Genomic DNA, 23417 nt, shown 5'->3' with positions numbered 1-23417 from the left:
TGGGGGAATTCCCTGAAGGGCTGCCTAGCAGGTCTAGGGATACGTATGGCCCTCAGGCCAAGTCCTTAGTAAAGGTTCAAAGCTCTCTCCCCTCACCCATTCTTAAAGACCGACCTCTGACAAACTTTTCCTGAAGGCCCTGGACCAGGGAGACTAAGCACCCATCGTTTATGCTCCTGGAACACACTGCCCATTTTTCTTTACCACTAAATTTACTCTATTATATTGAAATTCTCCTTTTACAAGTCCCTCTCCCTTACTAGGCCACAAGTCCCACAAAGGCTGAGGCACATCTTTATCCTTTTTCTTAGGGCCTGGCATGGAGTAGACCCTTATAGAGAACCTCATTCTGGAAAATCACAAAATCAACTTGTTGGTTTCTACAGCCTCTTGAACTCAAAGACTCTTGCTTGGCACTGTGTGTAAATATCAGAAACATTATAAATCTTTTTGCTTTTGTCCAAAAAAGCTTTAAGTGTACCTTGTGTTTTTTCCCCAAACTCTTTATTTAAAATGAAAATTTCAAAATGTAGATACTTCCTAAATGTAGATATTTCCTATTGGCTTTAAATAATTTAATGTTTTTGGTTATTTTTACAATGGCAAACAGGAAGTGTGGAGACATGCATGACAACCGGCAAGGACCCCCTGGCTCAACACTACAGAAACCATTTTCTGGACCTGCACCTCCCATGCCTCATCCTACCAAAAGCCTGCCGCCCTTTCCGAGAAAATTTACCTGGCAAACAGAGGCTGGCAGTACTACAGAAACAATCATTGAGCCTGATAATTCGGATGATTCTGAGGCCAAAGTCCCTGACATCCAGAGTACGTTAGGGCCAGCTCTGGTGGCAATACCGCAATGACTGCTGAAATGATGCTGGGCCAGCATGATGCTCATGGTAGGGTGGAGGTGGAAAGTGATGGCTCCTTTATGATAAGAGAGATACATCATCAGAAATCAGGGGGCCCAATCTATACCCACTGGACCAATACTGATTGGTGAGTATTCTGAGTAACAGGAAAAAAGAGAAGGTGCCTCAAGTCACTTCAAGGCAACCTTGAATCTAACCTTAGCCCACCAGGAGGCAGTAGTGGGCCTCCCGGTACACAGGGGAGGTCAGGGGATCCATAATCTGGCGAGCAGAATAAACACATGACTTACAAAAATAAACTGGTCATCGTCTAATATTTTTAATACAGTACCCTCTGCATGACCTATAATAGCCAATTGATAAATGGATGAATAAAGATGACGTACTTAATGAATAATTTTCTATCTCTGCCTGGAGGATTTGAAAGCACATAGCATTCCTCATTCCCTTTCCACTTATCATGAGAATAAACATGAAGCTGGCAAAGGCTGAGGGACTCTTCCCAACTGGTTTTTAGGATGAAAGCAGCTATATTCCTGTGAGGCTGCTCTTCTATAAAAGGGGTAGAGTCTTCACTTAAAGTGAACCAGGTCTGTTACATGCTTTGACTCATTTCCCTAAAATAGAATACGGCGTAGTAAGAGCAGCCCACTGGACTGAGGTCTGAACACCAGTTTGACTAACTACAACACTGACAGCACAATCAAAGAAATCTGGTAGGTATTAGATATTGCGCAAGATGCCCTCCGAGAGCTTCTCAGGGCATTCTCCCAACATCGCATCAGAGGCAGAACAGATCATAAATAATAAAGCTATAAAATGGGACCACGTCTTGACCACATTCCTTCCAAGATGGCGCTCCAACGGGAGATAAGTCGTTCGAAACTCCAGAGCACGGTCAGAAAAGGCCTGTGGTACATGTTAGCAGCAAATTGTGCTTCAGGAACGAATGAGTTCTTATTCTATTTTTTTGTATTACACCATTCTGTGAATTCAAGAATTTTAAGCATTTAAAGGTCAGTCAGATCTCTAGACACTGACTGGAGGGCAACGCGGCTGTTAGGCAGGAGGCCCAGGCCAACCTGCTTCCCAGAGTCCAATCTTCGGACGTGAGGGTCAGTGCTGTGCACCGCATCGCGCTCCAGAGCACCGAGGTAAAACTCTGATTCAGTCTGGACGCGTTCCTGTTCAGGCCCTCTCCTACCTCTTCTCAATCTATATGGTTTGTAAACTGTAGTGCAAAAATCTCTAAATGAGCTGCTCAACATAAGGGTGTAGTTTTTTATTTTCCAGGAAAAAAAAAAAAAAAGCTTGTGGCTTAAAATGATCTCTGTATCAAAGAGAAATAAAGACATTGTGAAAAATATCGGGTACCCTATTTTCTAAGGTTCATTCATTTGCGCCCCAAACCATTTATTTACCTTTTGTCTGCCCCATGCCTTTATCTTGTACCATTCTCATCTTACAGTTTGAACTTCTAATTGCCTCTATTTATGAAGAACTTCGATAAGAGACTCCTTTTTCAGAAAAAAAGTATTAAGGAAATTCTGTAACAGGCGAGACCAATACAAATTGCTATTTTCTTTAAATACCCTGATGGTGCCAAACATAAGATCTTCTAGACAAATTTTAAAAGTAGTTCAAATACAAATGAGCCCTAGAAAAGGCATTATTTCAAACTGAAAATCTCTTGAAGAATAATCAGTTACAATGTAATAATACAAGAAGTCTCAAAGACTGATGACATACAGTAAATGGCCAATGAGCACTGAACAACTTTCAGTAACCTCTAAGTACTGCCTCCATTTCTTTACTTTCCAGTCATTCCTCGAACTACGTGCATACTGGTTTTTACCCTGATGTCTCTCTGGAAACTTCTCTCCTCATTAAATGACTAGTGATCTTCATTGCCAATCTAATGGACACTTGTTGGACCTTTTCTTCTTTGACTTTTCTGCAATTTGACACTACTGGCCATTCCCTCCTTCTCTGTTTTGAAACCCACTCCAGCTAGCTCTTTAGCTCTTCCTTTGTGGACTTCTCGTACTCTTGATCAGGGGTCAGCATACTTTCTCTGGCCAGAGAGTAAGATTTTAGGCTTTAATGACTCAACTATGCACTGGTAAGGCAAAAGTAGCCGTACACAATGAATGACTGTGGCTGTGTTCCAGTAAAACTTTATTTGTGACACTGAAATATGAATTTCATATCATTTTCACTGTTGTAAAATATTGTTCTTTTATTTTTTTCCCCCAACCATTTAAAAATGTGCAAAACATTCTTAGCTCATGGGCAGTGCAAAAATAAGTAGCGAGTCAGATTTGGATTGAGGATCATACCTGGCAACTCCTGCTCCTATCCCCTTAATCAGAGTTGCAAGATGGCAGCTGAATTTGGTCATTTACCAAAGAACTGCTCAGTGTCAGGCACCTGAGCCCTTCAAATCTCTGAACACAGTTATCCGACCGTCCCCAGGTGGGAAGCCTTGCCCTGGGGATTAACCATCCCTTGATGTTCAACCTTCCCAGAGGCGACACAGGTTCACATTTCTTGACTAATCTGGCCTAAATTCCACATGGTCCATAGAAGTTGATCTCTATTCCTTTCCATAGTGTGGTGCCCATTACAGAAACTGCAAATCCCTCTCCAGATGCTGTATTTCTACTAATGCAAATTAGGGTTGGGTTAGATTTTATAAATTAGTAATTTTATACTGATAACTCCCATTAGGCCAACCATCAGCCTAACTGCTTTTTAATAAGTCTATATTGGTATGTCCAAACTCCTCTATAATATGGTCTATCTTTTTAATCCTAACCTTTATCCCTGTTAAATCCGATCTATTACATCAATCCCACATACTCTTTCAATTCTAAGTCTAATATCCAACAAAGGGGGATATTAGCTTCTACCAGGAGGGCTTTTTATTACTTGTTACCTGGGCAATAGGCCCATCTCTAGTCCATGTCTTCATATGGCCTCCAGCTGAAAGCCCTGTCCTGTTCTCTCCAGACTTCTCATTTTTTTAAAATGATGGACAATAAAGGAAGAATATATAATAAATCTACTTTTTCTCTGAAAAATGGACAAATCTTACTTCATTCCTCTGTACAACCAGAGACTTGGCACCAACAGTCTTTTCTTTTTTCTTATGGGGTCTGCTGGGGAAAGAGGGGAGACTGAAGGTTAAGGGGAGGTTTCCTGAGGAAGGCTTCATCTTTGGAAAGAGGAAAAGGACCCAGAAGCATCAGCCAGGAGAGAGAAGAAGAATGGGATTTAGAGCTTCCTGGCAGGCTTTTGAGAACAAAGAGGAGGATGTGGCTGTAAAATGGGACCAAAAGTGGAAAGATCAGGGCCTCCCGCTACTTATGGTATAGAACACCACAAGAATAATTTTTATGATTCTTGGTTCTAACAATTAAATCCCTTCAGGAGACCTGAAAGAGGCTCTCGGCTCACTTTAGGGTTATTTTACTTTCACTTTTGACAGTGGGATAGAGCAGGGTGGGGTGGAGAGCGTATGGAAACTGTGAGGCTGTATTTCATTTTTTAGTAGGTATGAAAAAGACCCTAATTGGGAGGAAAATTCAGTAGTAAGTAGAAAAAAGTTTGATTTTTAAGACTTTGGCAGAGGAAAAAGGAATATGTTTCTGAGAATAGGCCTGGTACCAAAAAGAAAAAAAAAAAAGATAATCTAATAAAGAATGCCTAATGGGTCTTCAGTTTTCCAATAGAAACACCACTTGCCATACAGAGCAGCTTGTTTCTATAGCTCAGCTAGTACCTGGCTTCATGAGTTGTTACCAGGCCTAGGCACCCAACCACCATGTTCCAGCGACCAGAGGCTGGATTTTCCAGAAAAATGCCAATTTTCTCATCTGTTATGCCCATAAACCATCAAAAAGTTCTATAAATATAAATACCTATGTGCCTCAATCCTTTTCTAGGCAATATGTTGGTTTCGAAAGTACGAACACTGTATCACTGTCAATAACTCTATTTCTATTATAAAGTATAATTCATATTTCAAACAAGTAATTTACAAAGATACTTCCAAAGTAAAGCCTATCCTGGGATTAGGAACTGGTTGAAAGTACAAGGAGAGAACACTATTCTAATTAATTAATATAATTATAACTGAGAATGGTTTCAGCTTGTTTTATAAACCACTACAAAGTCCCAGACTACATTTTCCTTTGACATGCCTTTCGATTAGAAATATATTACAGTAATGTCATCATTGGAAAACTTGTTTTCCATAAGTAGATTTCCTAAGAAACTTGCACTAGTCTTCCAACATTGTGTGGCATGCTTTTTGGCCTGGTGGCCCAAAAAAAACCAGAACAAGACAAAACAATGAAGAAACCAATCATTAGAGGGTCTCTCCATCACCCTTACCTTCTCCCCTTATCTTCTCCCAAGTTATCAGTCACATTTGATTCTCTTCATCCAGGTTAATGGTTCTCAACCTGGGACAGGTACTAGGGTTACCTGCAGAGCCTCTCAAAATACACCTGCTTGGGCTGTGCCCTCAGGTCATGAAGATTTAGGAGGAGGCCCAGGCTTGCGTATTCTGACAAGTCTATGCAAATAATTCTAATGCATACACTAGCTGAGAACCACAAATTTAAGTGGGCAAGAAGAGGAGCTAGAACATTAGTCTCAAGGAATTACGTCTCCCATTCAAAAGGGAAACTGGCCAAAAGTGTAACCATCACCAGACAAGACTGCATGATCAAATTTAACAGAAGAGAAAGAACTGAAAACACACAGACCATTAGGTTCAGAGTGACCTGAGAGACATCTGCTTCTTTTTATAACACATCACTATTTTGTAACAGAGTTAAAATGCACTGTCCTTTTAAAGTGCACGTTCTAGACTCTAGCTCAGAAGACAGTGTGATCATCCCAGGTATAACACTCCACTTCAGACTCAATACATGTCATGGACCAAGATGGTTAACAATCCTCTGCAGTTTCTACCTGTAAGTGAGGGGCTGGTGTTTGGCTTTTGTTATTGTTCTAAAAAAAGTTTTGAAAAGGTTTAGTTCAAAACCTGACCCAAATACTTTCAAAACAAAGTATTTTTTCTAATCTCTTTTGCCTCCTAAAAAAATTTAGGCCACTACAAACACTACTACAAGTATTTTTAATTTGTCATTACTGCTCTTTAGTGACTGCAAACATCCATCCTTAATTACTCTACACCCACTCTCACTTATCGAGTCGATTGGAGGCTGAGTCAGCAAGGGTGTAAAATCTAAACCACAAAAGGTTCTAATGACTTAAAAAGGGAAAAAAATCTTACCTTTGGTTTTTTGTTCCGTGACCTGCAAAATAAATGAAGAGACATAAGTAAATGAGATTTGCTTTCTAATTTGGTATTATTAAGACTACTTTAATCCCAATAACTCAAGTAATTCAAGCTATCAGATATACAAGCACAGTTACAATCCAGAAAAAGCTTGGAGGCAGTTTAGACATCCTTCTAAAGACAATGGCCATCATAACTTACGTGACCATCATTATGAAGTATACTAAAAATTAAAATAAAAAGTATTCCACTCTCCTTAAATGATGAGGTCTTTGTACCAGGAATGCTGTTTGCCATTTTGATTGCTATGACTAGAGAAAAGCAAATGGATGTGGCCCAGAAACTAAATTAGCCATAGAGACAAAAAGATTCCCCTGTGAGTATGAACTCAAACGCTTAACCTCAAATCTAGAAAGCAGAGTTCAGGGTCCCATTATCAGAGGTATCAGAGGTATCAGAGGTCGTGGTACGATTCAGAACCAATCTGTGCCCCCTCCTGGCTGTGTGATCTGAATTTCCTATTTATCTGTTGAATGAAGATGATAATAGTATCTCTCTGCACAGGACTGCTATAAAAATTAGAGATATCCTATGCCAATGCTCAAGAAATGTTTGCTATTTTTTCAAAGTTTATAGCGAAAGAATGAAATATGTAAAATTTGAACAGCATGAAATATAGCAAAAGAGTGAAATATGTAAATTTTGAACAAATACAGACTGCTTTGTTAAAGGTATTCCTTTATGTACTAGTACACCTATAGAAATGATTAACCTAAAAGGCTGGACAGGCTGAATATAATAATAGGTTTTCAGGGAGTTTGGAAATGATAGGAGCCACATGAAAAATTATTTCTGCTATTAAAAGGGGCAAATAAAGGAGGGCACCTAATTATACATGCCCTATCATATTAAAACAAAACCACAAAAGGTCATGAATAAGAAAAACATCCAAAGGAAAACACTCCAGAATTCAATAGGGGTTTTATTACACTATTGAGATCATGGGTAATTTTGACCCCCTTGCCTAACTTAATCTTCCAAAGTATTTTTATATTGGTTCTCTGACTTTTATAATAAAAATATTCATAGAGAAAAGAAGAGGTCTGATTATTTTTGACTCGTAATCATACTAAATTACTGCTGTGGGTATTCACGAAAACGTGCATCTCTGGTGGGTTATGTCCCGTAGCTAACCAGCTCATTGCACAATGGATTCCAGGCGCACCACCTGTCAGACAATGAATGAGCTAAACAATCTATTTGTGTGACCTCCTGGAGTGTTTCTTACATTCTTGCATTAAAAGACAAGCTAATTCTACTGTATTGAATTTGTGGTAGACAGCATCTTAGAATGAATGTGTTTCTCAGTACTAATTGTTACAGATCTCAATTCAACTGTATAATTTTGTATAATCCCGTTTATCTAAGAATGAACTGATCTGTATCCACATACCAATTCTTTAAGGCAGTTTAAGTTTATACCATTGTGCATATTTCTTAGAATGCCATTATGAAGATCAGTTTATACAGGAAGTCAATGCCTTCCCCAACTGTAAGTGACAAATCCAAATAATGTCAAATATGTCTTACAGTGTGGGTTCTGTTAAAAGAGCTGCCCCCAGACAGTGAAAAGCTGGGTGATCAAAGCATGTGTTCTGCCAACACTAAACAATGATCCTTTAGCAACATCAGCCTAATGAATGCTAATGGAATCCTTCTTTGACACCTCTCTCATGAATGGAAATCTAACAGTTTACTCAGTGATGGCTCTAGAAAGAGCGATCTACCACCAAACACAATGGAAAAAGCTCATGTTTAATTTCTGCACGGAAATAATTAAACTTAACTTTAAATGAAAATCAATTCTTTGACAAAATTATATTGCCAGCACTCATTCTTGATCATTCACTTATTAAACAAACATTTTTGAGTGACACTTAAGCACTAGGTGCTCACTATCCTAGTTACTGGAAATACAAATATGAATAAAACCTTGAGAAACTTATCACAGTCAGTCTAACGGGGAGAGACACACGCAAAGAGATTATTATAAAGCAATGGGCTAGGCAGTGAGAAAGATGTGGAAGCAGTAAGAAGCATCACAATGCTTGCTGACTGACTGAATGACCGCATAATAGAACCTCTGGCACGTTCTCTACAATTCTTTGCATCGAAGCACATTTTATGCCTCCTAGCTGAGGTGTAGTCTCTACAATAAAGTTGGAAACCACTAAGACAATCACATGGCAAGCTCTGCGTTCTCTCCTTAAAACTGCTAAATCACAATTTCATTCTAAAATTTCACAATGGTTCAGTATAAAACAATACCAAAGGCCATGTGTTGGCCTAGATCCTGTGTCAGCTGATCTAGAACATTTTTGAACAAAATGACTGAATTTTTACTGTTCATAATTAACCCCCTGGAATTTTATTTATGGCGATTTTCCTCTTTGCCATAATGTCTTAACCAGTTTTTCATGCAGATGCAAGCACACAGATCATCTAGCTGAATCATCTACATTCTCTGCGTAAATAATCTTAATTCACTCTTGAACAAATTCACACCATTTTTAATTTCAGTCATTTTTCTATTAGTGGGAGCCACAATGAAAATTTACAGATGCGTATTGTATGAATCATTTCTAGATACTGAAATTTTCACGTTTAGAGAACACTGTTATCTATGTGAAGAATGAAGATGGACTGTACACATCCTAATCAATTGCTCTATTTGGCATCTTCTTGTTACCAATCTTTGCTCAAGCTCCCCAATGTCCAGCTTATTAACCATCCATTCCCACAGACTGCAGATTAAATGTGAATGCCCTAAAGGAAAGAGAGCCTTCACAGAGGTTCGCTCTGCCACCGCCCCACCTGGGGGGTCAGCGTGTGCAGGGCGCAGGGTAATGCCCACAACACCCACTGGCTGCTGGAGCTGCTTATCTGCAACCTGGACGACATGGGATGTGGCTGCGTACCCAAAAGAAAGTACAAAAAGAGCTTTTGAGTCATTATCTGACAACTTTAGTCAAGATTCTTTAATGTCATTTTAGACAATTCTAACAAGATCAAGTTAGAAGCAATGCATTAGAAGCAGGCACCCTGAGAGCATGAGGATGTGATGGTGAATGCGCCACTAGTAACAGAAACGAACAAACTAAAAGCAGACAAGATCTGAAAGAGCACAGAAGTCTATTACAGCACCAACCAATAATGAATATTCATTTTAATTAAGTCAAGAAGAAAAGATAAATTACATTTCACAGGCTTAATGTGGCAGGGGCATGGGCAACCAGTTCAGAAAACATTTCCGGTATTATTTAATGCTGGCACTCGTACATGATCTAATTTCAATAATTCAGAAAACTGAACTACGGGAAACACTACATCCAACAATGCTGGAAAAACTTGCAGTGTTCCTTTCGCAAACTTGCACCAGCTTATGTTCGACAGCCTTGAGTCTCTTCTAAATCTAGAGTCCCCTCTAAACCTTTTAATAGCTTCCACCTCCCTAAACTTAGCTTCAATACCCTGGGACCACAGCAGAGACCCTCAAATCTGCCTCTTACAGTGGGGCTCTGCTTCCCAAGGGTATGGTAACAAGAACTGCAGGCAGATCATTTTGCCTCCAAAAAAAGGATCAAAACAACCCTGCCGAGACAAAACCCAAGTCAGGAGATGCTTAAAAGAGTGGCGAGGTGGGGAAAGAAATTCAGACGAGGCCCAGGGCAGAGGGGCACGATCTGCAGCAAAGAGAGCAGGGCAGAGGGGAGTGCCTAACACCTCTCTGCTCCAGACGGCCCTGTCAAACACTTCGACTAAGACTTGACAGTTGACAGCTGTCACCCCTACATCTTTTTTCTTTCAGCATCTCTTTTTCTCTAAGCAAATTCCTCAAAGCCATAGGATGCTCTCCTCCTCAAAGCTCTAAGCAGGCCCACCAGGTCCTCTCCAAGGGAAGTTTCGTTATGAAATTATCAAAAGGCAGACTCATATCAATGACAATGCTGGAGGCGGACCAAAAGGAGAACAGCAGGGCAAACTCCAACAATTCTGAAGTTATTCTATAACTCGCTTAATAAAATGCAGATTAATTATGATAGAAATAAGGAAATACGATGAGAGTTCAAGTGCTGATAACTATCTTGCATTTCTCAATATTGTTTACTGTTGTTTTCATAAAATCGGCTGCAACATTATTTAACAGACATAATTGATTAAACTCACCTTCTGAGTGGCTTCTTTTTTCTTTTTATCCTCTTTCTTCCTTTTCTTGTCTTCCATTAACTGTTCTTCCCTTTCTTGCTCCTTCTCTCTGTTAAAATAATGTCACACCAGAAGGTTACACAGCTGTATTTGTAGCAAATCCAACACTTGTAGATGGTGTGCAAGGCAACGTGTCATCTCTGTGACTGAGCAGAACACAGTATTTTACTTAAACTAGGAGAATGCACAAAACTCACCATTTAATTACCCCTGCATTTCGGTTTGTAATTCTTTGTGCAAAACATGACATTAAGTTTGGTGTCAAAGAAGTCTATTAAAGTGAGTTTTTATAACATCTTCCTAAAATACACACAGATATATACAATATTAGTTTATTTAAACTCAGCAAAGAATCTAATGTGAATATACGACAACCTCCAGTTGGCTCTGGCAATATTCCTCACAAATAACCCAGAATATATTAATTCAATTATGGTACACAGATATTTATCATAATTTAGGTGTTTCCCATGACATCTTGAAATCTTCAGAGTGGTTAACACAATACTCTATGTTCTATATCCTGTGTTTTTAAGGCAGGTACCAAGTGTCCTATATATCCATGTATTTGTTTATTGAATGAGTTCACAGTTGCATCTTCCAGGCATATCTGAATTGAGACAATCAGGTTTTGCTCCCCCCAATCAAAATATAAATGATACAGAATAATAAACATTCTAGTTGAGGAAATGTGTTGAATCTTAATAAATTAATGTAATTTCTTAAAATGTAATTTATACCTCACATTTAAAAAGTAACTTTAAAATGTAACATTCATTCTAATACAGTACAGAATATATTCTTATATATATAGAAAGCTGCCAACTTTCACTGTATGTATCAACTAAGAAGAACACATAAGCAAGCACTGGTGTAACTTCAAAGCTCAAGGTGGCAAGAGACCCCAGAAAGTATGCTTTTTGAACTTCAGAACAAGAGAACTACAGATCTAGTTCCCAGGTCCCCAAAGTGTTGAATAGATACTGCCTGCAGTACTTGTGATTTTAGGGGATCAATACATCAAATCCATGGTTTCACAGAAATCACTGAGAAAAAGGTTAAGTTAAAAGTCAGACAAGCTAAAGAAAAATGTTAAGTAAACATTTGCAGATGTGGCAAAAATTGCAAAGATGGTTCCTGAAGGACTCACGCTGGAGGAGTGGAAATCACTCGACCACTAGAGAAAGTCCTGGGGATCAACTCCAAAGCATGCTCTCATGAAAAGGCCGTTAATGCTTTACTTATAGAAAACAAGAACTAAAACAACAACAAGAGTTTCATCTACATGCCAAGTTTCCAGTGGCCCTGTCCACATTCACAAACGTGGGTTTTTCTCCTTTTGTACCTCTGGGCATAAATACACAAATGCCTAGTTCACATTCTAAAGGCAACTTCCATGAAAACCTTAAAAACATAATCAAAAAAGGGATTTTACTGACTTCTCCTTAGGTTTAGAGCTGGATTTCTTTGGAGTCAGATAATGCATATCAGTCTCAGTGTGGAGCCCTTGGTGAAAATCCACTTGCAGCCGTGCATTACTTTAAGAAAATGGATTTACGAAAATTGGCAAGATGGATGTTGACCATCTAAGGTAGGTTGACCACAGATCCTGTTATATTTGGCTCCTAGAGCCTCCTGCTTCCTCTGGCTGCAAGTGGAAGGAGGAGATGGGGTTCCTCATGACCCAGTTACTGTAACTTAGTTTCCATACGTTAAAGGGTTACTGACTACAGAAAAAGAGCAACTGACAGTCTGAATATCTCCTATTTAATATTTGATGCTTTAAAAAGCATTGACTTGAATTTTTTCTAAATCTCTTCTAAAATTAAAAGTTTATTTTAAAAATGTAGTGTAAAAAAAAAAGCTGTAAGTCTTTAACGAGACACATTCTTAAAAAACAACTAACCTTTTCAAATATTTTTTCCTATAAACAGGTAATTCAGGGAAAGGGATTGAAATTCATGTTCACTACAAGCAGATTTATTTCCAAAACAAATATTTTTCAAAGCTTTCCAGGAGACAGGCTGTGCTTTCACCCTGATCTTTTACCATGTATAGTGGTAGAATTGAGTCTTCTCTTTAAATTTCACTTCATTAGGAAGAATTTATTTTCCCAAACCAAACCTAACTTAAAAACCTGCCATTCACTTAATAATGGAACAAACAGTGTGGGGTTCACCTTCTGACTCAGTTCTGCTCTATCTTGGCTGCACGTTGGCATCATCTGGGGAGCTTTAAAATGTCCCCTTGCAAAGTCAGAGCCTAAGCAGTGTGAAGACGGCACCCAGGCAGGGACGGCATCTGGGTGGTAGTGATGCGAGACTGGTTATACACAGGGGGACTGATCAACAAATAAATATAATAATGACAGGCAGGTTTTCAGTGTTGAAAAATGAGTTATGCAAACGAAAAGAGAAAAATCAAAAGAACCCTGTGGAGTTGAACCAATCAGTTATTGGCAGGAACTCATGGTTTTTAATATACTATGAGCTACCTGCCTGTTAATCACTTGGCCGTCTTGTTATCACATCAACTGTCACACTATGGCAGTGCTTGTGTTCATACGGCCCTTATTTTACTTAATTATGGCCCCCAAAGTGCCAGCTTGGTAATGCTGGCAATTTGAATATGCCAAAGAAAAGGCACAAAGTGCTTCCTTTAAGTGAAAAGGTGTGTATAGGTAAAAAACAGCATATATAGGATTCGGTACTATCCATGGTTTCAGGCATCCATTCACTGGGGGTCTTGGAACATAACCCTCGTGCATAAAGGGGGACTACTGTGTGTGCATACACACTCTCTCACTCCCTCCTCCCCTCCCTCCCTCTCTCCTCCCCTCTCTCCCCCTCCTTAGTTCTATTACTGAGAGGGCTTGGGAACGACCAACCACCAAATAGCAATGATCTAGCACCCAGATCGTGGCTTCTAAGTACCATTCTTCACTAAAAAACCCAGAGTTCTTTGGAAAAAGAGCTAATCTGGGAGCCAGGACAAGGAGAGCACATGATGAACCTTAAATGCCTGCTTGCAAAGAAGGACATGTTTAACAAATGACAGATGTTTCAAATGGTCACAGAGGCCAGTATGAAGGGGCTCCTGCAAGCTAAATCTGGGATGTATGAGCATAAACATAAATAATGATAGTAACAGATTATAAGCCATTGGATAAAATAGGAGAACATTAGTCCAAACAGATAGAAATAAGTAGGAGAATAAATTGATGCTCTTGTTTTTTAGAAAACTTTGTGGACTATTCATATCGTTTTAAAGTGCCTCCCCATAAAAATATGCTTATTAACTAGGAAAGAGAAAAGCCTGGCAGATACCACCTTCATCAAGGAAGCCACGCGAACATCATCAGTACTGGGACAAACTGAAATTCTGAGTTACCTGACAGGATGCTGTGAGAACACAGCACCACTTTTACGATCTGCCTTTCAAATAAGTATAACTTGAATATCACCATGAGAAAACAGACAATCCCAAACTGAAAGGCATTTGATAAAAATAACTGGTTTACAATCTTCAACAGTTTAAAGATTCATAAACGTCACAGAGATTGGCAAAGTGTTCTAAACAAAAAGACACTAAAGAGACACAACCACCAAATGCAAAGTGTGATCCTTTTGCTATAAAGGACATTGAGGGGCCAAATGTCAAACCTTGAGTAGGGGCTGAAGGTTAAATGACAGACAGTAATGTATTAGTGTTAATTTTTTGTTGTTGTTGTTTTGTTGGCTGTGTTGTGGTTATGTGTGAGGATGTTCTTGTTTTTATAAAAATAAGCATTAGGATTGCAGGTGATAGGACACTGAGTTAGCAATTTATTCTGAATGATTCAGAAGAAAATTTTTTTTAAAAAATCATACTTTCAACTTTAAGTACAAGATTGTACCCCCTCGCCCCCAAAAAGCTCCAAAAGACAAACATCAACAAAACCATTACCTACACAGTATCCCAGATCAATTACATAGAAAAATCTTTGAGGATTGTTTTTTAAAGCCCCGCAATCCAGGTGGTCCTACCATGTAGCCAGGACTGAGAACCACTGCTTTAAAATTTTGTGTTCAAGCCTAAACTTTAAAATATTATCTATTTATACTCAAAAATCAAACCTCCCTTACAGCAACCAAATATAAATGCCAGGTGACTACTTAACCATAACTGCTTCTAAGTGTGAAAGCAGGAAAAGTCATTCATATTTTTCCCATCTCTAAGTCCACAGCTAGATGCAAGTGCAAACAGTGTAATCTAGAATAAATATAGAATGGTAAAAAAGCCAACCTGCTCTTAAGAATGTCTAAAGTCAAGAAAACACAATAGTGTTTTCTTCTTCTTTTGAAATGACCATTACTTCGTTCCAAGATATACAAGTGACTTGTTTTTTGAGAACGGCAGTACTTGAATAGAGGAAATATCCAATATTCGCCTGCACTGAGGTAGAGCAAGAATCATTTTCTGTACACAAGTTCAGAACACAGAGAAGAACAATGATGCTGACAGCCTAAAAAACCCTCTTCATCACATGGCCAAAACCTCCAAGGGTCCAAGGCAGTGCAAGGAAGTAAAGAGCTGTCAGATCTAGGTGACCTCTCCCTAGAGCTGACACTCAAGGACACTCATAGCACAGTTCCAACTTCCACCTTTTCCCTCATCCATTCTTCATACCTGACATAAACACCTTCCTCCTTCCTTTTTGTTGCCAGTCACATCTTACCCTGTTGTCAAATTTTGGCTCAACAGTTATCTGCTTCAAGGAAACCTCCCCTGACAAATCCAATTCATGAGAAACTTGCCCTCCTCTGTACACCCACTACTTCAGCCCTGCCTCTCGCCTGGTCCCTGAGGAGTCCCGAGGCAGATGCTGGCAGTCACGGGCAGCAATCAGAGCACGTGCAATGACTTTTCTGTCGCGTGGCTGCTTTGAGCAGGGCTCTGGGAAGCAGAGGCTGGTTTGGGGGCTCCTGTGCTTCACTTCCCTTCTACCAGGAGACCCGGGAAGTGCTCCGTTCCTTTAACAAAGCTTTACCTGGCACGAAACATGAGCCAGGCACTTTTCTAAGTGCCGGAAACACAGCAGGAACAAAAGCAAGCCTCTGCTTTCAGGGGGCTTACATTCCAGTGGGGGAGAGAGACAACCGAGTAAGATACACAACAAAGAACATGTGTAACACATACATTTCAGGCAGCAACAAGTGCCCCAAAAAGACCGGGTGGGGTAAGCTGATGGAGAATGACAGGCAGGGGACAGGGCACCATCTTTCACGTGATTAACGTTAGAGAAGGCTTCTCCGATGAGGAGGCCTACGAATGGAAGCCCGCTGAGGTGAGGGACATGCGGATGTCTGCAAGTGAGCATTCCAGACAGAGGGAACGGCAAATGTAAAGGACTGAGACTAGTGTGTCTGGCAAGGAGGCTAAGGAGTAAGGGAGAAAGTGCTGGAAGGGGTTAAGACCAACTCCCTCACGATTATAGTGATTAGACAGGTAGAGGGGCTCTCCTTAGATTGACAACATGTTTCCAATTTACCATATTTTCTGATAACTGAATAAGAAACCAAACTAGCACCAGGATACACACATACACAACTGACACTTCCAACATCTCTCTCCTCAGCTCCAATCTCAGCCTGCGTCTCTCCTCAGGTACCAATATTTCAAAGGCTCCTGCTTCTGTCCTCACAGGTGACTGGCAGGCCTCCCTCAGAGCAGCCAGCACACTGTAGGACAGTGAGCTGACATTTGCTACTGACGAAGTCCCTGAACACCTGGGGCCGACCTTACTCTTCTTTGATATATACTGAGCACAAATACCAGGAACACAGTAGGCCCTCCATGTAAATATTACGGAAATGCACTATTACAGACAGAGTGACGCGTCTTGATCCCTCTCAGGGAACATGATGTCGACAAGAAAAGCTTCAGAACAACTGGTTAAACCATTTAACAAACATACACTGAGTTTCTACTATGTGCCAGGTACTGATCTTAGCATTGGGCATGTAACAGTGGGTAAAAGAGAGAGTTCCTGCCCTTGGGGACTGCCATTCTAGATAGGAGGTAGACGAAACAAACATGTAGGCCAGAAAATCATCATGCATGCCATGAAGAAAGTAAAGCTAAGGAAGGGGATAGAGAGTCACCAAGAGGGAAACAACAGGGAAGAAGATGGGCTGCCTTACACGAAATGTTCACCAACGCCTGAGGCACCGACGTCCAGTAGAGATCTAAACGAAGAAAACTGTCTGAGAAATGAGTGACTGACCAGGTGGAGGGAATAGTTAAGTACCAGGATTGGAGAAGTGCGTTGGCAGAAACTGGGTAAAGGCCACATGGAATCTCTGTGTGTTAGTTCTTACGAGTGCACGTGAATCTACAATTATCTCAATGAAAATTTTAATTAAAAAAAAAAAAGGTGCCTCTAACATTGATTCCTCTTTTAGTCACCTGTTTACATTTTTAAAAGGACTTTTACTTTAAACAATTTTTTAAATAGCTCTTTATAAAAGTCACATGAGTCAAAAAGAACTTTAGGAATCGTTTAGTCCTGACATTCACAGAAATGCATTTCTAAAAATATTCTAGAATCAAAATTTCACCCCTAGCATGTTCAAACTGTTATTGTTTTACTAATCAAGATTCCTTGCCTTAAGTACATTAGATATATAAATATGATATCATAGGAGTGTTTGAAACGTTCCTCCACCACATAATTCATAAAATAATTCTTTTACTAAGAATTTCAGTGACATAATAGTAACAGGGGCTATTATGTGACTTTGTGGAGGGACACGTGCATCAGCTTAGTCTACTCCAATTCCAAACACCTTCTTCTGGTCTACTTCCCAAACTCCCTCATAACTGGACGGTCTGAGATGGGATTTACGTTCTACCAATAAATTGTGCTCAAGTGCGACATTAACAGGGAAGGGACATGGTGGAGAGCACCCACCTCCCAGGGAGCATGGCAGAGATGATGCAGTCCTGAGGTGGACCCCTGTAACAGCGGTTGCCTGGATGTACAGAAGAGGAAAAGGCTCTGGTGGGGCCCCCCGTTCCGTCGTGTGGTTCCCAAAGATCTGTGAGACAGCGTCACCATTTAATAGATCCCCAACACCAGTGAGAACGAATGCTGCTACCTGCACACTAAGAACTCAGTCCAACACAGAGTTATATAGTTTCCAAAGCACATCTAATATATGTGACTTGTACAGCCATTTATTTTCTTAAAAGACAATTGGTAATCTTGGCAATTTATAAAACAGTAAGAAAATAACTAGACACAAAACCATTAGCTATCATAACCAATTAAGGGTTGATATCACACATATATTTGGGGTGAGGAAAATGAACAAAAGAAATACAATGAAAAAAGTAAAGTGCTTGAATCATCTATTTAGAATGTTTTTAATTAAAAATGTAAAAAAGGTAGCATATTAGAATATATTCATTCAGGCAGAAGAAATTACATAGGAGGGTACTCCAAATAAATGTGTTGGATTTGTTCTTAACATTTTTTCATTTGCTGGATCTGACTGAGGGAATTTAATGGGATGCTAATGTAATCTGCACATATTAAATTAGTAGATGAGGCCAAATAGCACTGAGGCATAAAAATCATTCTAGCACTGAGTGGCTGATAGGAAAAAAAATTCAACACAGCTCCTTCTACATAAGGGTTATCTTCCCACATGAAGTCGTGTAAAGCAATGCTTCTTAAACTTTAACAGAAATCTTGTTAAAATGCAGATTCTTATTTAGTAGTTGTGGGTTGAGACCTGTCTCCATTTCTAATAAGCTGCTGATCCCTGCACTTTACCTTGAATGGCACAGATTTCATACACTTGGTTGTTTCTTTCTAAGAAAATATGGAATTGTAGTCATTCCTCCAAGGATAAACAACCTTATGAATATCAAGCTTATGCCTTGTTATGCCCATCTGTTATTTCAGTGTTAAATTATAGGGTAATCTTTATGACGATATATTAAAAGGCAATTAAAGAACTCATGTAGTACCAAATGTACACAGGATTCCACTGAAATGACATTAGAAATAGCTAGAACCAAATCTGTGCATGCAAAAAAAAAAAAAAAAGTGATGACAGCAAATATTAGGCATCGATAGTTGAAAAGTACCATCACCTGCATGCAGATGTCAGCAACGTCAGGCATGTAAAAAATGCAAGTTTCACAATCAATAAAATATGACAATAAGACTTCTGCATACCCAGCCTCTGACTCTAAGCATCTCGCAAATTTCCCACTTTCCCTATTTTGAGGCACATGCAAGAAATGGGTTTATTTAGAATTACTCAAACCAAATAAAGTACGATAATATATTTAAAAGAGCTTGATTTCATTTCCAGAAATTCCATGTGGCAAAAGTTGTAACCAAGGATTTATGGGATTTTTCCCTGCAAAGAACTTTGGGGTTAGAATGGTGCCTGAGGAACATCTAAACTGAAATCCCTCTCCTCCTTAAGCCTTACCTCCTCTAGCCAGGCAGCCCAACAATCTCTAACAAAGGAAACGCCTGACCTCCCCTCGCAGTGCAGCTACCTACGCAGGAAGTTCTTTATATTGCCTTAGAAAGTGTCTCCTTAAAGCTCCTATCCACTGGTCCTAAGCCTTCCTTTTCAGACTGCAAAGACCAAGTCTTCTAACTATTTGCAGTTATCCATCACGCATCCCCGAGGCATTCTCAGTTTTGTCAAACATTCCACATGTGACCTGGTTTTCTACCCCCTCACCACTGGGGACATTATCCCCTAAACATGTTCCAGTTTGTCTACACTCATCCAAGCATTGGGCAAGGCAGTACCCACGCAGAGGAGACCTACCACTTCACTGTCCCAGATAATATACCAATGCCCATAATGTCAAAGAACCCATTTGCCTTCTTGGAAATCACATCTTCTTGAGTTACAGCCATCTACCACAGCACTGCTAAGTCGCTTCTCCACACCCAAGTGCAAGATCTTATATGTATCTCTATTAATGCCCTGTGTGCCAGACTGTCTGTTAACCTGGCATCACCACCTCCTATAGTCTTCCCTGCATTGCAGGAAAAGACCTAGAACTACATTTCCCAGAATCCCATTCTCCATTTGTTCCCGATTAGACACTGCCAACCAGAGGTACCCATTTGAGATTTGGAAGGCAGAAAAGAAGTTAACACTCTTTGAAAACAATTGCAAGCAGACACATAGGCCATCAGTAGACAAGATTTCTCATCTTGATAGCTTCCAGATGAATTAAAGCCATACTGGAATTGCAGGCAGCTGAGATCACTGCTTTCCTGAGAACCTGGCACTCAACTTCATCAACAATGACAGTGGCCTCCTTGAATCCGCTCCCCGCCCCCCAGACTTTCTAATGGTTGTCTGAGCCTTTAATCTCTATATTACAACCTTTCCTTCTTAAAAGATATAGTAGAATCTACCAAAAGCTACCAGAATAATGACTTTAGCAAGGCTGTAGGATATAAAATCACATCTATATATTAGCAACAAACAATCAGAAACTGATATTTTAAAAAATCCTATTTACAGTAGCATCAAAACTTATTAAGTACATAGGGTAAATGTGACAAAAAAATGTGCAACTGCCACAAAATGACAACTATAAAACATTGCGGAGAAAAATTTAAAAACCTAAATTCGTTAACAGATATACTGCATTTATGGAAGACTCAATATTGTTAAGATATAAATTCTCCCAAAATTAATTTATAGATTCAATATAATCCCTATGAAAATCCCAGCAGGACTTTTTATTTTGTAGAAATTGACAAGCTCATTTCAAAATTCATAATGACCTAGAATAGCTAACGACTTTTTAAAAAGAAGAAAGCTGTAGGACTTATACAACCTGATACCCAGACTTATTGTAAAGATACAGTAATTTAGACAGTATGATTTAGGCACTAAGATATAGACAAAAAGTTCAATGGGAGAGAATACATTCCAAAAATAGACCTATATAGATAGGATGGACAACTTTTTTTCAAAAAAGGTACCAAGATAATCCAGTGGAGAAAGGATAGTCCTTTCAACAAACGGTATGGAAACAACTGGATAGCCATATGTCAAAAAAGAACCTTAATCCCTACCTTGTACTATTACAAAAATTAACTCAAAATGGATCACAGACTTCACTATAAAACCTTAAACCAGAACAAAACAGGAAACATGTTTTCTAGGAGAAAATCTTTGTGACCTTGGATTAGGCGATTTATTTCTTAGATACATTACCAAGAAGTGCAATCCATAAAAAGAAAAAAATTGATAAATTTCCACATCAAAAATTAAGGACTTCTGCTTTTCAAAAGATACTATTACGAGAATGAAAAGAACTGTAGACTGGGAGAAAATATATGCAAATCACATATCTGATAAAGAATTCTGCACACAGTGTAAATATATATGTGCCTTATTGTTAAAGTGTACAGCTGAAACTTATTGGATCTGGTTAACCAATGTCGCCATGAAAAAAAGAAAAGAAAATTCTGTCTAGATATATACCATATAAAGAACTCGCAATACTTGGTAGTAAGAAAACAACTCAATTTTTTAAGTGGGCAAAAGATCTGAACAGACATTTCGCCAAAGAAGATATAGACATAGCAAAAAAGCACATAGACAGATATTCAACATTATCAGTCATTAAAACAAAGCCACAATGAGATGCTACCCCATGCATATTTATTAGAATGTCCAAATATATATATATATATATATATATATATATATATATATATATATATATATATATATATAAAATCTGGCCATATCAGTTTTGGCAACTAGAACTCTCATGCTGGGAACGTAAAATGGTACAACCACTTTAGAAATGTATAGCAGTTTCTTAAAGTTAAACATACACCTACCATATTGGACCCAGCCTTTCCAAGCCTATGTCTACTGCGAAGACTTCTAAATGAATACTCATAGCAGCTTTATTTGTAATAGCTGAAAAGGGGAAACTACTCAGATGTGCACCAGCAGGTGAACGGATGAACAAGTCGTGGCACAGCACACAATGAACTACTACTCAGCAATCAGAGGAATGAACTATCGATACGCACAACATGATGAGCCTTAAAACAATTGTTCTGAGTGAAGACACCAGACAAAACTGCTGTCTGTTTCACTTGTATAAAATTCTAGAAAACGCAGACTAATCTATAGTGACACAAAGAGATCAGTGGTTTCCTGGGGGTTGGGGAGGGGCCAGGAATGGTGGGAAGGATGACTGACAAATGGGCACAGATTCTGGGAGATAAAAGATACATTCGCTTTCTCTTGTATATGTAGTTCGACATTTAGTGTCTACTGAACACTTCAAATATAAGCCGTTTATTATATGTCAATTATAATTTATTACTTCAATAAAGAGCTAAAAGAAAAAGGATACTAGGAAAAAAAATCTTTCCTACATGGAATACCTTGAATGGCCTGTTTCCTGTCAGCCCTCATATACCAGTACAAGTGAGATCTCTTCATCAGTTGAAATTTCACCCAAGGTATGCATACTGTTCCCTAACATGGCAAATCTTTAAATCTGAGCTTATGCGTAGATAACGTTCCTACAATGAGTGTAAAGTTTCATTTTTAAATGCAATGAAGCCTCCTGTAAAAGAAAGCTTTCCAAGTCAAATGTCTGAATTTTTAGACCTTTACCTTTCCATTTCATTGCTCAAGATCTCCATAAACTACAGGCATGTTCACTGGATTTTCTCATGAGGTTTCATTAAATTGGAAACGCCTACATGGCGTGTTTGTGTTGTAACTCAGAATCAAATTCGCTATTTTCTCAACTATTCTTGTAGTTTGCTTGCCTTACACCAAGCTTCTGCAAGCTCAAAGAACCCCTTAGGTTTCACCGTGCTAAGATTTGGTGAATAACTCTCTCATCTTATTCCTGAAAGTACTTCCCCCATATACTACAATTAGTATGCCAGGCTCCTAAAGACAGTCTGAAATCAGGAGTAGTTTTATAAATATCCAAACGGGCTAAAGAGCAGCATTCATGATGAGGGCTATTCCACATACTCTAATATTTATATCCTGGAACCGCTAAAAACTATGCTTAAACCTTAAGGGCCAGACAAACCCACAAAAGCCAGAGAAGCACTCTGCCCTTCACGTGCAACAGCAAAGAAAGCAAAAAGAAACGAAGTCTAGCAGTCTGAGCCAGGGCTTTGGAAATCTACGGAACAGTGATGAAATACAGTTCCTCACCCGAAAAGAAAATGTTTATCAATCAGAATCCACAATTGTGAGGCCCATGTCATTTAGAAGAACTGACAACTTATTAACAGAGTGGGGCTGCTTTTGTTTTCACGTAGCTTCTCCCCCTTCTTTGCCTGCTTCCACGCATGGGCTAATACAGTTATTACATTAAAAGAATAAATAATAGTAACTGACATTTGATATCAACAAGATTGTTAGCAATTTAACCAAAATTACATTAGGCTGAAACTCCATTAAAAGGCGATTTTAAAGCAACTAAAGTGTGACATATGACTGTAATGTACATGGTATCCATGTGCAAAGTGAAAGGCTCAGTGGACAAGAAATCTCTGCCCGCAGCGCTTTAAGCATGCTCATTCACACCGGGGCCTCATCTTTGAAGAGGCTGATCGAAGCCTTGCTCTACGGTTCATTCTTGTGTGCGCACTCCCAAGAGAGAAGTATGGAAGGTTCTGCAAGGTCTGTGGCCATCAACAAAGGGGAAGAGAGTTGGGAAGTGTGTGCCCTCAACTAGAACCTGTTACCCTCAGGCTCTGGACCCTTCTGTCTCCTGACCAAGCCATGTTCTCTCTTGGAACTACATTTGTACAGATAAAAAATGAGGCTAAATAATGTGCAGGGAAATCTTTAAAAGTATTACTTAAACCTAAGTAATAAAAAAAGAGTATTCAAACAATATTTCATTTGGCTCTCCTCTGACCCAGGGTA

General features: G+C 39.2%; 1 protein-coding gene across 4 annotated transcripts in view; it reads right to left on the bottom strand.

Moving 5' to 3' along the window:
• The window catches only part of TNRC6B (trinucleotide repeat containing adaptor 6B), a 216532-nt gene that overhangs the window by 59188 nt on the left and 133927 nt on the right, over window positions 1-23417 (bottom strand). For all 4 annotated transcript variants that reach the window (XM_036237544.1, XM_036237545.1, XM_036237547.1 and 1 more), the window contains 2 exons: window positions 10417-10504; window positions 6184-6205 (listed from right to left, as the gene is read on the bottom strand). In XM_036237544.1, coding sequence (XP_036093437.1) covers window positions 6184-6205; window positions 10417-10504 — 110 coding nt within the window. The remainder of the gene's footprint in view (window positions 1-6183; window positions 6206-10416; window positions 10505-23417) is intronic.

The sequence above is a fragment of the Rousettus aegyptiacus genome, unplaced genomic scaffold (assembly GCF_014176215.1).
Source record: "Rousettus aegyptiacus isolate mRouAeg1 unplaced genomic scaffold, mRouAeg1.p scaffold_m13_p_2, whole genome shotgun sequence".
NCBI classification, from domain to species: domain Eukaryota; kingdom Metazoa; phylum Chordata; class Mammalia; order Chiroptera; family Pteropodidae; genus Rousettus; species Rousettus aegyptiacus.
The sequence above is the reverse complement of the archived record's forward strand: the minus strand, read 5'-3'. Positions and strand labels throughout refer to the sequence as shown.